At 45.2% G+C, this 14,400-nt stretch overlaps 1 protein-coding gene across 1 annotated transcript in view; it reads left to right on the top strand.

The window, feature by feature from the left end:
- The first annotated feature begins 98 nt into the window (after positions 1 to 98).
- The window catches only part of TNFRSF21 (TNF receptor superfamily member 21), a 65,988-nt gene continuing 51,686 nt past the window's right edge, over positions 99 to 14,400 (top strand). The window contains exon 1 of the mRNA XM_029943175.1: positions 99 to 173. Coding sequence (XP_029799035.1) covers positions 99 to 173 — 75 coding nt within the window. The remainder of the gene's footprint in view (positions 174 to 14,400) is intronic.

The following is a 14,400-nucleotide window of genomic DNA, read 5'->3' as shown; positions in this document are numbered from 1 at the left end:
CACCGGCCGCTGCGCCCTCCGGGTGACGCGGGGCCGGGGCTGCGGTGCGGGGCTCCGGGGGCTGGCGGCGGCCGCCGCTTTGTTGCAGCTGCAGTGTCATGTCGGGATGCTACCGCAGTGGGAGAGCGGAACCGGTGCGCCCCGGCCGCTGGAGACCTAGGTGCATCCGCGCGGTGCGTTCCCCAGCAGGGCGCGGGCCGCCCCTCCCGCACTGCTCCTCCTTGGCTAGGGTGGGTCCCAGTTTCTGCGTGCCAAAAAAGAGAACCCTTAGACCCACTCTCAGGCGCCTCCAAAGCGCCGGCTCCCAGCCACGCCAGCGCGCTGGCACTTGAGTGGGGGGAGGGGGAGAGATCTACATAAAGGAAGATGAATTTCTCCCGTCTTTTCCTCTCCCTCACTTACCTGTGGCCCGGCAGGTGACCCTGCAAAGTGAAGCAGGTTTGTTCTTCACCTAAGCTGCATTCAGCTTCAGGGCATGCCCTTTACCGAATCCTCCCTCACTTACCTGGTCAAAGCCTGAAACCCACCCTTGACCTAGAACTTACCCTCAACTTCTCCAGGTCCCTTCTCCGTTGGTCAAGTTAGGGGAAAGAAAATTTGAGATCAAACCCTGGAGCCACCATAAGCTTCCCATGCCTATCTTTTTGTCTCTGCAGGGAGGACAGAGATTCTTAGCTGAAACCCAAACAAAAACAAAAGACAAGAGCCTATTTTCATGGCAGGGCTGTGTAAGGGAAAGGCAGGCTTGCTGTCTCCTTCCCGAAAAGGGCTTAATGGCTGGTTAGCCAAGATCTCTTAGATCCCAGGGCATTGCAGTTGCTATGGCCTGGGAATTCATCCTACAGAGAGGCTCTGCTTCCCTGTGTGAGTGTGGGTTTTAAGGGGGGAAAGAGGCTAAAGAAAAGTTTGGTGCTCTTAGCATTTATAATGAGGCAAGTTCCAGTCTCCTTTCAGAAGAGTTTTTTTCTGCCCATTTATAGTAATGGCAAAGTCAAGATCCGTATCCTTGAAACATGTGGGAGTGGACCTGGGTTGACGGTGTTGGTGCAGAGAGATACCCATCTCCGCGCACGGGAACACTGGCCCTAACAACAGTGGAGTTAGATCAATCTTTGAATTTCCTCCTTCCATACTACTCTACCCACCACATGCGTGTCGGTTTCTCCAACATATCTGATTATTACATGCCCCACACAGTCCACACCTAGGTTAAATCTTTAGTTTGTGTGATATTTCATTTTGCATTTGAGCAGGAGGTAGTTGTTTAAAGGAAGGCCTCCATGTAATAAAAGTGTCTCCATTGCTTTAACGAACTGAGAAAGAACCAAATTCCTTTTCTGAAATCATTAAACTCAGTTTATCTAAAAATTGTGCGCTGGATTTGCAATGAAAGACCTGAGAACGTAAGTGTAGCCGTCTTTTTAAAAAAATGAGATTTATAGTAGGGCTTAGAGGCTATCTTGGGTTGTTAACTCAAATAAGAGTCCTTATTCTCCTGGCAACTAATTTCAGTCCATGAAATGGCTTGGGGTTGACCCCGTTGTCCTGAGGGTGACCAAGAGGGTGTGCCAGGGGTCACCAGGGCTTTTTGCTCCAACACCCAACAAGGTAATGTCTTTTATTTTTTTCCCATCCCCACTCTGCCAGCTCTAGTCCTCAGGATAGACATTGCTAATGTATAAAATGATGATCTCATGTTGTTGGTGTAAGGATTATTTATCCCTTTGGGGTTCTTAGCCATGTGAAAATGGCAGACACCAGGCACTGGAGCTCAGCTAATCATGACAGGTGCTCAGAACTGGGGAAGGGGGGAAGTTAGTGCCCTACCCACATTCTGCAGTTAGATTAAAAAAGAGTAAACTCAATAAAATATTGTTTATGATGACTTTTACTTGCCCTCATTTTTCCAGTATGTTCCTTTTTATGACAATAATTGTTATTGTCATCATTTTTGACACTGTTTTTCCTGCAATGACAGGCTAACTATGAAAATTTTCATATGGCTTTAATAAACTTTTAAAAAACTTATGATACCTGCATAACATATAATATTATATATATATATATATATATATAAATTACTATGCCAGGTGCTTTATATACCATATCTCATTTACTCCCAACATCTCTGCGAAGCAGATGGTGTTATCCCCATTGTACAGATGAGAAAGCCTAGGCTGCAAAAACTTCATTGGTTTGTGCTGGGCCACACAGCTCGCAAGCAATGGCATTTGGGCCAGGACCCAGGAGCGCCTGATTTCCTCAGCTCGTGCTCGCTCACTCCTGTGCCACGTTACCCATTTCACAACTCCAAATTGCTAGACGATGAAATGTAGCAACAGAGAAGGCTCACGGGAGGAAAGTTGAGACGGGTGGTTTGGTTTGTTGCAGAATATTAATGAGAATTACATGCGTGCCTTTGGAAGAAGGCGTTTCCGCTCCTTGCAGTTGTGTTTCTGATGGGTCGAGGTGTCTGCAGGATACTGGAAAGAAAACCACAGACTGAAAGATGAAATGTTATGTGTTCCAGGACAAAGGTCTGGAGAGAAGTTTGTGCCAGTGTTAAGGAATGGTCTACAGGGGCTTGCCCAGTATGAAGGACACACTCACAAGTGTCTCCTGCCTTCAGGGAGCTTGCTTTGACCAAACCGATACAATGTTGGCAGGAAGACAGTCAGAAGAGAAGGGAACCGTAAATGGATAAGGAAATGAGGTCTGAAGTTTTGGAAACTGCTGTTCTGTATGTATGACAATTCCAGATAGAGGGGCATTCATTCGGTTCAGCCTTGTGCTGGCTTAGAAGGTACCAAGTATTAGTGTCAGGGTCATTGAGATGGGATATCTAGCTTTGTGTCACCCCCTGGCCTTTGCTTATTGAAGTTAATTATCTAGCTTCTTGGCACATGACTTTGGCTATTTGGCTACACATGCCTGGAGTGATCTGGTGGGGGCTGATGTCCTGATGCACTTGATGGCAAGTTCAGGTAGAACTCTGAATCAGAGCTGATGTATCCAAAAGATTTTCTCCTTTCTGTAATATAACTTTCCGGATCGTAGAGTGGGAAAGTGGGGAGGGAAAGCTGGAGGGCAGACAAGAGCCTAGATTAGGGAAGTTGATTTCCTTTCCATGTGAGCAAACCTACACCGAGCACCAGCTCTGAGAGGGGCACTGTTCTAGGCAGTGGGAACCCAGGGATGAATTCAGATTTGGATCTGGCCCCGCAGACACAGTTTCTGTGATATGTAAAATGGACATAACTATCAGTAGTGCTGGTCACGTTTCACGCACTAATATGGAATCCGTTCCGTGGATGAATGTACTCAAAGTAATACACAACGTGTGGTTGAAGTTAAAATCTTGAGACTACTTAAAGTGACGTTTGGCTTGTTTAGTTTGAAAGCCAGCAGAAGAAAAACCTGCCCAGGTCTCAGGATAACCCCACGTTAGCATTGCTAGGGAAAGTGACTTCTAATCAGAATAGGGAGGGCAGACTTGTACTGGAACGCAGGATTTCTGACTTACCCCGTGAGTCTCCCATCCCTCTGGTCAAAATGTATAGTATATGTAGGATCAAGTTTTCTCAATCTGAACTGTTTCCAAAGGCATATGGCTGAAACGGCCTCAGGTCCAGGCCAAAACAAACAAATACCCGCTGTAAATAAAATACATGGGCAAACCAGATCAGCCAGAAAACAATTCCTTGTCATGGAATGTATGCTACCTTAAGTGGAGGGAAAAACCTGAGACCAAATAGGCATAGATCACCAACTGGCCAAATCACGTGTTCTAGTGTGGCCATGTTTGCACAAAGGCTACCAAGCTGGATGCGGTCCAAACAGTGAATGCCCTGTTTTCCAGGACAGGTTGAAGAAGGTGCCTTTCTCCAGGTGTGCCTGATTGGCTAGAGGCAGGTAGCGTAGCCTCGGGACTTTCTAACAGGTGGTCTGTGTCCTTTCTGCCTTGTAGATCAGAAGGTGGAGACATCTCACACTTCAACTGTACCTTTGAGTTCATCTGTGAAAATGAGGGCTAAAGCATCTTTGGTGACTTTATGGACAAGCTGTAGTTTGGTTTTGTACCCCACTGGCCCTTTATAAAGCATAATTGGAGTGGATAAACCTGATTGATGATTGATTGATTGATGCTAGGAAATCGTCAGATGGATCACCAGACTTGGGAGCCAGTATGCACTGAGTGACTTATCACTGCATAAACGGCAGTCTATTTTCCAGTAAGCACTAAACGCCGTTGGCCCTCTCCCCCCCCCGCCCCACAGGCCTGGCAAATTCTGCTGAGGCCAGGTCACAGGCAACTTCCTGGAAAACTCAGATGCTTCTGCTCTGTGACAGGAGGAGCCCAGGATATGTCATCGCCGTTGGGCATGTGCCCGGTGACCATTTGAAGCAGATTCAGTCTGGACCGTCAGGCGGGATATTTGTGTTTGATGGAATGAAAACAGAAGCCTTAATAGGAGTCACTTGTTCCCCCAAATCGGATCCCTGTTTGGCATTAGCAGGACACTGGGCTTTGTTGCTGCTGGGGTAGCAGCTGTGGAGCTTTGATGCTTTAGGAATGGGGGAGGGGGGTGCGCTAGATCGTGAATAAATACTGACTGGCCTTTGTCCCAGTGTTTGTATTTGTCAAATACCAAAAAATAAACAGGGATCCGAAATTGGCTTCTCTGCTGCCACCTGGCCTTCCTACCACCTCCCACTTCCAGCCTGAGTCCAGGGGAGAGGAGCCGGGCAGAGGTTGTAACCAGGGAGGGACGCGGCAGATGCCAATGAAAGGGTGCTAACCTTGGCACCGCAGAGAGATGGGCGTCGCTGATACTCAGGCTGTTGATTCAAAGCTGTGGTTTCACGGAGATTTAGGCTGTTGACCCCACTCTTCTTGAGGGGCAGAGAGTCCTCCAGGAATGGTCCATTCTCCATGGATTCTGGCTATCTGGATTTGTTTTCTAAAATGTCAGCAGCCTGGCCTTGTAGAGACCGATGTTTGCAGTGGAGGGAAAGTTGCTCCAAGGGAGCTCAGGCAGGGTGAGAGTGGGCCGGGTGTAGGTGGGTAGTCAGGGCACTGAGCTCTGGAGCCCCATCTCTTCTTTAGAAGATTTGGAAATTATGGGGGCTCCTGGGTGACTCAGTTAAGCATCCAACTTCGGCTCCGTTCGTAATCTCACAGTTCGTGAAATCGAGACCCACATTGGGCTCTGTGCTGACAGCTCAGAGCCTGGAGCCTGCTTTGGATTCTGTTCCTCCCCTGTTCACATTCTCTCTCTCTCTTTCTCTCCAAAATTTAGAAGGTTTGGAACGTTGCAAAGTAAAGAACAAAACAAAAACAGAGAAGGGGGCTTTGTAAGCTATGCCATATAGTAGGGGTCCTTCCCTGATCTTTATATCATTTTCCATTTGCCCTTCTGCTACCAAAATAGCTTGTTGGGTCATCTGCTTGGAGCTGTATGCAGATCTGTGTTGGGAGAAGGAACCTGAGTTAATGGATTTAGAAGGCAGGAGAGGGGTGAGTCCGTGGGTCCTGGAATCAAATGAGAGCAGCTGTGGATTCAAGGGGCCTTCTGTGCTGAGAATCCAGAGAGGAAGAATATTAATGGCTGTCCCTATTAATCATTGAGGTTGATATTACTAAGCTCTTACTTATTGACATTGCTCTTGACATTGTGTTGAATACTTTCTACAAATGATCTCAGTATATCTCACAAGTCCGTGATGGCAGTGGCATTAGCCCCATTTTATAGATAAGTAAGTGGTTGAGGTGTGAGAAGTTACCATAAGCAATTGGCAAGTTGGATTCACAACTAGGTCATTGTGGCTCTGTCTGCACCGCTTTCTCGGCCAAGTTTGGGTAGGGAGCAAGTAACCTTCATTTATTGGCATTTTGTTTCTTGTTCGGGGAATGATTTTACTTGAGAGTCAAACATTCCCTTTCTCCCTGGCAAGCCGTTCTGCCCTGTGATGGCGCTTGGAAGTTTAGCCAGAACAGCAGATTATAAAGTAAGACCAACCTGTGGGTGTGTGGACTGAAAGCGGAGGGCGTGGAGTCCTTGGCAAGCATTTTCCTATGGTGTGACTCTGACAGGCAACGGTGCCATGGTTAGGATGGAAAGGTACTCTTGCAAATTGAAATGTTATAAATAGGGAATGGATGCTTTGCTTTCCTGCTCCTTGGGTCATTTTGAAAAATATTTGCTTAGTGAGTAACGGTGTGACATGGGTTCTGCTTAGCAAGTAGTTGTAACTCACTTATCCGGAGAACTTGAGGACCCGGCAGGGTTTTCTTTGCTGCCAGCCCGGTTATTTGTATAGGATTCGTGCACGGGCTTGCATCATCTGTTAGTAGTATTTGCTTCAGTTAACTTTTCAGCTCTCTTAGAAACTGGTTGCACTCCATGATCTGCATGGTCCCATAAGTTATGTGTTTGTGTGTAATTTATCACACTCACTTTTAGCATTCTCTTATGCAGGCTTTTAATCATGTCTCCTCCTAGATTGTAGACGCTGGGTAGACTAAAGAAAGGCTGAGGATGAGAAGTTTAATCATTGGTTTTGGGAAAGAGCTTGGAGAATTCTGGTTTCCCAAAGGACTCTTGAGACAAGACCATTATTTGATTTCATCCTAGGTATGGCCAGGTCGGCCTCACCAGGATTAAGAGAAGTGGGTTGGGGGAAGGAGAAGAAAATTCAAAGGCAAATAAATGGTAACAGGTTTGCAGAATAATTTAACTGGTTATCATTCACTTCTTGCTCTTCTTTTATTTCTAGGAGTCCACCGCCCCTCTTTCCTCTTTAGTTTAGACCTTGTGTTTCTGGTCCAAGAAAAATACCAACCTGGACAAGGTGTGGGTGTGCTTCTCTCACTTGGAATGCTCAGGGCCAATGCCGTTACTCCATTTCAGCTTCTTAAAGACAACATACAATGTGCTATTCATCTTTGTGTTTTTGGCTGAGTGCCCTCAGACAATAGTAGTTAGGCAATAAATGATTGTTGAATGAATTCCAGAAAGATCTTGCCCTAAACTAACTGTTCATTCATTCTAGACAGGTTAGAGGGTAGCTGGGAGTTGAGCTACATCCCTACACTTTGAGCCACAACAGAAGGGCATTGAGTTATTAACAAAGAACATTTTAACCTTAAGCAAATTGGCAGACTTGAAGAACCTAGTGGATATGGATTTCTCTTCCCAAATCATTTTTATTCTTTGACACTATACACACATTTATGTATAGTTAAAACTAATGTGTACGTACTTACTTGTATTCTGATTTCCTTTCTGTAGCTATTTTATCTTACAGAGATATATTTTCCTTCATTTAACAAATATTTATGGTACATTGCTAGATTGCACGGCAAAATATCAGGCATTGCTAGACTTTGGGTATATAAAAGGCCTTTCGTGGTCCTTCTCTTTTAGAGTTCATAGTGTATTGGAGAAGACAGGAAGGGAGAAGTTCTGAAAGAGCACAAGGAAGAGGCTGCCAGGGAGAAGGAACAGCATGTAGAAGGGTCCAGAGGTAGGAAGGAGTCTGCAGGTTCAGAGAGTGGGCAGAAAGCCATTGTGATTGGAGCCCAGGGAGTAGGGGCAAAGGGCGTGTGGATTGAGGTTGAAGAGGCAGGCAGGGGCCGGGGTGACAAGTCTTTTAAAGTGTGAAAGTGTCAGGATGTCACGGGGCAAGCAGTTGTAAGATTATCATGTGGTTTTAATGAGATTTCTTAAAAAATTATTTTTAATGTTTATTTTTGAGAGAGGGACCCAGAGACCCAGAGAAAGAGACAGAACATGAGTGGAGGAGGAGGGGCAGAGAGAGGGAGACACAGAATCCAAAGCAGGCTCCAGGCTCTGAGCTGTCAGCACAGAGCCTGACACCAGACTCCAGCTCAAGAACCATGAGCTCATGCCCTGAAGTCAGTTGCTTGACCGACTGAGCCACCTGGGCGTTTCTTAATGAGACTTAATGAGATTTCTTGTAAAGATCATTCTGGCCATTCTGTGGAGTTAGGCTTAGAAAGGGGACATGGAGATAGCATGGGAGGGCCAGTTGGTTTCTTTTGCAGTTAGTTCAAGAGAGAGACGATGGTTCTGGGGTGGTGGCAGTGAAGATGGGGATTGCTAGATAGATTTTAAAGATTTTGGAGAGGGTTTACTGATCGTGAGATGTGAGGGGGCAGGAGCTGAAGCATGACAGCTTTCACTCAGGCGTCAGGCTGCATTCCCTAGTTCCTGAGTGAAGGCTTTGGTGGTCTGATCACTTTGAAGGGGAAAGCTGGGGGCTTGGGGAACCAAAGTTCGGATGTTTGTTAGTAAGTTTGAGGTGCCTGTGATTCATGCAGTTCCAGCCTTCCTGCCTGCCATTTTTGAATAGCCACCTCTCCTCTGGTTGGCCGTGTGTTGAGCTGCCCTGCTGCATTTGCACACTTGGTTATTGCCATTGTCCCGCGAGTGAGCAGCACTAATGAAGTTGTCTTTGTACAGACCAGCTGCTCTTTTTCCTTCTGGGTTGGTCCCAAAAGTGAGGTTTATTTGGGGTGTCTTCCCCAAAGTGGATTGCTGGGTCACGGGAAATGAATGAACAGTTTTATGGCTCTAGCTGCATACTGCCAGATTGTCTTTAGAAAGACTGAATTAATTTCAAGTGCCACCAGGAACTATAAATGTGCCTTCTATCCCACAAGGCTGCCAACATTGGAGTTTATCATTTTCATTTATTTATGCTGCTTTAACACAGGTGTGTAAGGGTCCCCTTAGCTGCCTACACTTAACATTTCGGTAATTGCTAGGATGTTGTAAGTTTATCCATGTGATAATTACCTGTGTAATTACTCATGTCGTCCTCTGTCGCCATAATTGAGCGGAATTTATGTTAACCTCATTTGTGTTAATTCTTTACATTTTTGTTGATAAGCTTTTGTTAGCTGTGTATGGCATATTTTTATGTCCTTTTAATATTAAATTTAATAACAAACATTTAGGTGAATATTCTTAAACCTCTGCTTTTTTGTGTCTGAGAGTATCTATTATTGTCATTGGTTCTGTTTTAATAGTCAGAAATGGATCTCTTTACAGATGGACTCAATCAACTGTTCTGATTACTTTGAATTTTGTACTTGATCTTTTTAACGTTGGGTGTCTGGCTTTTCTGGTCTTGAGCAACACATCGGTGGCGAACACTGCATCCGCGTGGTCTGTGGGGTGTTCATACATCTTGCATGAGTAAAGGATTGTATGGCCAGATAAGTTTGGGAAATGCCGGATTTAGCGAAGTCACAATTTTCTCCGGCCCTTCCTCCTGAGCCTCCCAGAGCCGTGACAGGCTAATATTAATTGTGCCTCTGGGAGGGCTGCCACCAGGAGCATTTCCTAAACTTTTAGGCCAGAGGTCGGTACACTTTATCTGTAAAGAGCTAGATAGTGTCTTTTGGCTTTGAGGGGCATGTGGTCCAGTCTGCTTTTGCGCTTTGAAAGCAGCTCTGGGCAGTACCTAAAAGGAGTGTGGCTGTGCTCCAATGAAACTTGATTTGTGGACACTGAAATTTGAATTTCAAATTTTCATGTGTCACAAAATTTTATTCTTCTGTTGATTCTCACCCCGCCCCCCCCCCCCCCGTAACTATTTAAAATGTAAAAATCGTTCTTAGCTTGCGGGCTATAAAAAAAAGCAGGCAACTGGAGGGATATTGTTCACCCGAGTTTCAGCCCCCAGATCATTAGCATCCTGTGGGACCATGTCAGGGAAATTCCCTGTGGAACGTGCTTACAGAAATTCCGCAGCTCATTTGTCTAAAGTGCGCTTTATGGAGAGTAAATCCTTTCTCCTCTCGTGTTTTCTCGTTTGCTCTGTGTTGTTTACATGTTAAACCTTTTTGGAAGTGTTGGATGGCCCTTGTTTAACACATCACCACGCAGTCGCAGTCGGTATTGTGTTTTTGTTGGTATGTTTTTGTTTTTGTTTTGTTGAATGTTCCAAGGCTAGTAGGGGATGTTTTAGGATTACAGCTTTAAAAATTTTTTTTTAATGTTTTATTTATTTTTGAGGCAGAGAGGCAGAGCATGAACAGGGAGGGGCAGAGAGAGAGGGAGACACAAAATCGGAAGCAGGCTCCAGGCACTGAGCTGTCAGCACAGAGCTCGAAGCGGGGCTCCAACCCATGAATGTGAGATCATGACCTGAGCCGAAGTCAGAGGCTTAACCGACTGAGCCACCCAGGCGCCCTGGATTACAGCTTTTAAAAATCTAGAGTCTTGCTAAAAATTAAAAAAAATTTTTTTTGTTGTTTTATTTATTTATTTTGAGAAAGAGAGAGAGCATGAGGGGCAGAGAGAGAGGGAGAGAGAGAATCCCAACCAGGCTCCGTGTGGAGTCCAAGGTGGGGCTCAAATTCACGAACCTTGAGATCATGACTTGAGTTGAAATCAAGAGTCGGGACACTTACTCGACTCAGCTACCCAGGTGCCCCTAAAATCTGGCATCTTTGATACACTTCTTAGGAATTGCACATTTGCATTTTAATTAGGATGTTTTAGGAGACCCCTTAATCCCAGGGGAATGAAGCTACACTATCGTAATATGATAGTTGATCATTAAAATAACAGAAATATATGGGGGGCTTATTTGTGTCTTGCATGTTCCACCTGCTTTATCTGTATTAACCATGAATTCTGCAAACAGTCTTAGGAGAGTAGGTATTACTCTTCTCCCCATTATGCTGATGAGGACATGGAGACAGAGGTTGGGTCCCTTGCCAAGATCCTACAGCTAGGACCTGGTAGATTGGAACCTGCTGAGCACCCGCCAGGCTAAAATAGGTGGTGTTTATGCTCTCTTGCTGGAGCTGCTGCCCTGGCTGGTGGTGTTAGTGCTGCCTTGGTTTATAGGAGGATTCTATAAATGCTTAAGGAGCGCAGAAGCGTGTTTCCCCCTAAACCTTTACCACCGGCTTGTTTATACTGTGGCTTCCCCACGTGGGCGGGGGTCTTGGCTCCGGGGAACAGCTACTGGCCTGGACTGGAAGGAGATGAAGTGTGTGGTCCAAGGAGTCAGTGCGGGGTGCGGGCACGCCTCTGCATTGCAGGTTTCAGGCAAGACAGCATCTGGGTTAAGTCGTGCCTGTGTTTTTCCTTTTCCCAGTGTGCCCTGAGCTCGCCTCCTTCCAGCCCTGGAGTCAGCACATTCTAGCCTTGGTGTTCTTTATATTTGCCGGTGTTAACAGGAGTCCCTGCTTTTGCCCTAGCAACAGAAGGCCTTTTTAAGGCAGGGTAGATAATAGGAAATGCAAGAGCTGACCAAATTTATGTAACCTACCTGGGAACAGTGCTCTGTTTTGGAGAAGCTTTATCCTTGGAGTTTTCCTCTTCATACCGTTCTTTTTCCCCTTCAGATCTGGAGGACTCCCAGCAGCATCTCGTTCCTGTAAATTTAAAGTGACTCTCATAATAAAATGGTCAGAAATTCGGGGGGTGCCTAGCTCTGCCTGGCTTTTGCCTTCTGATATCAGTCGGCATGTTTTATGGTCACCATCTCGGGAATAACTTGCTTGCCTGATCTTTGTTAGAATATCACAGTAACTGAGATCTCTTTTAAAATAATAGTTTTATGCGCCATTAAACATTTTCTGTAGCAAACTCAAAAGCAGTCTTCCTGCTTGCCCATTATGAATAGTCAGAAGTTTATCACTACCTTGGGCTTACTCACTTTCCACGAAAAGTTTTTGGAATTTGATACAGAGCAAGAATGGCATAAATACGTAGTACAGGTAAACCGCAGGGAATTTTCTTTCCCATGTGTTTGAAGGATGAGGTCATGGGATGAGAATCGTTCACGATCAATAGGCATCAGCGATCTGACACATGTTCACACATCTGGTGCTTTGGATCCTCAGTCCCTTCCCAGTGCCTTAGAGGAGAAGTGACAACAGGACCACTGTGATATGGGCCACCAAAGTGAGCGTGGCAGCCTTGGGGTCCTTTACAGCTGGTCATTTTGAGCTGTCTCCTCCCTTATTCACAATTTGCTTTTCCATAAACATTTACAGCACTCCCACGTCCTGTACAGTGAGGGCTGGTACACTGACATTTGGTTATTTATCCATTATTGCTGGTGAAATCAGCATCCTGGGTAAACAAAAATTTCCAAAGAACTGAAGTTTAAACTAGGATGGAGCATAAACAACTTCTGGAGAATAATCCCATTATACCTCTGACAAGTCTAAGTCTCAAATTAGTGTAATGTTTTTTAATAAAATGAGAAGGGATGTTTTAAATTCTTTATTACATCTGGCTGTCGTAAGCACCATGCTGAGCATAATTCTTGTAAATCTGGTATGGTTCTGTTAAAACGGTGATGTGCCCTTAGCGTCTTTGGAAGTGAAAGAGACTGTTTGCCCCTCCACTGAAGGCTGCCAGACCACTTTGGATTATGATGGGTACACTGGGGAGTGGGGGAGGCCATTTGGTTTTCTCACACTTGTGTTCATACCTGTGCTCCAGCAACCTCTTCTACCATCACACTGTGATTTGTTGCTTCTTCTTATTTATGATCCGCACATTCACTCATTGAGTCAACAGACACTCATCCGGTTTATCGTTGTGAATCGGGTACTGGCCTTGAGGGCTTGGATTAGCGTCAGTATGTAAAACTGACTCTCTCCGTGTCTTCATGGAGCTTGTGGTCCATAGGGGAAGGCACACTAAACTTGATAAAGGTACCACTACAAAATTAATGGTCATCATACAGGAAAAAAGGGGAGGTGACAACATGAAACCCAATTTAAGTTAGGAAGAGGAGAGGGATGGTATAGCAGAGGAAGTCCCATCTCTGTGAAAGATTTTGCATTTCATTCTCAGTCCTATGTGAAGCCATTGAGGGTTTTTTTTTTTTTTAATTTATATATTTCTGAGAGAGACAGAGCATGAGCAGGGGAGGGGCAGAGAAAGGGGGAGAGAATCCTAAGTAGGCTCCAAGCCCAGCATGAAGCCCAATATGGGGCTTGATCTCATGACAGTGAGATCATGATCTGAGCCAAAATCAAGAGTTGGACACTTAACTGTTGGAGCCACTGGGCGCCCTTTGAAGCTATTGAGTTTTAGGCAGGGGATAAAAGAATCAGCTTTAGTGTAAGTCAGTAAAGGAAGCCAAGAACTCAATCCTGATTGAGACTGGACTAGACTCTAGAGGAGGTCTTCTGAGGGTTTCTATGAATGGGCTCCTTGCCCTTGAATTTTTTGACATTTCTTTTGACTTCTCAGAGCAGGTATTAGTTGGCTTTTTTTCCTGTAAAGGACCAGATAGTAAATATTTTTAAGTTTGTGGGCCATCTGGTCTCTTTTGCAACTCTCCGGTTCTGCTGTTGTCGTGTGAAAGCTGCTATAGGCAATACCTAAATGAATGGCTGCATCCCAATAAAACTTATTTACAAGCATAAGTAGCATGTGGGATTCAGTTTACTGACCCCTGGCTTAGAGGTGGCTTTGTTTATGATTTCCATGGTCATCATTATTGAAGTGGTTGAGCAAGGAAGGAAATGCAATCTATGTGGTTGTCCCTGGCCTTGAGCTGCTTATAATCATTACGGGAAGATAAATATATGCACTTATGAAGCTATCAACAAACATTACCAGCAAGATGTAATTAGGCACCAACACGAAGAATAGAAACAGGAAATGTGATGAAGAGTTTGCTCATCTGCTTGGAATCCTAGACATAGGAGTAATTGTAAAGTCTTCGTGGAGGAGGTACAACTTGACCAATAGTCACAGACACCTTGAAGGTTAGAGTTGAATATAATCTAGTACGACATACCTAATTTGACAGGCACCTAAGGCAAGGTCCAACTGATCTTAAGGCAGAACCTGGACAAAAACATGTCGTCTGTTTTCTAAATCTTAGCACACGTGTTCTTTCTTATTCAGGTCTGGTCCTCCCACAGGCTGAGAATACTAATATAGTAGATTCCTTTTAATAGGGAGTATACGTGGGGGATGGTGAGGGGAGAGACAGAGAGAGAGAGAGAGAGAGAGAGAATCTCAAGCAGACTCCACACTTAGCATGGAGCCTGGCTTGGGGCTCCATCCCATGACCTTGGGATCATGACCAAGCCCAAACCAAGAGTCAGACACTCAACTGACTGAGCTACCCAGGTGTCCCAGTGCAGCGTCAAAGTTCCCTTGGAAGCTTTTTTTTTTTTTAATCCACATCCTTCCACCCTGCCCATCACCTCACCCCCAGACTTGTCTTTGGGGATGATTTTCACATCATTTTAATTTTCTTAGAAACCAGAGCGCTGTCTGCCACCGACCTCGTGGGAAAAGCTCTAGTTTTAGATCACCCGCCTTCAGGCAACTAAAAGTCTTCGGGAAAATTGCTTCTCAGGTGCTACCTGTGTCTCTGTGG

This window comes from Suricata suricatta, chromosome 7, assembly GCF_006229205.1.
Source record: "Suricata suricatta isolate VVHF042 chromosome 7, meerkat_22Aug2017_6uvM2_HiC, whole genome shotgun sequence".
Taxonomy (NCBI): domain Eukaryota; kingdom Metazoa; phylum Chordata; class Mammalia; order Carnivora; family Herpestidae; genus Suricata; species Suricata suricatta.
Note: the sequence above shows the minus strand (reverse complement) of the source record. Positions and strands in the feature narration are given on the sequence as shown.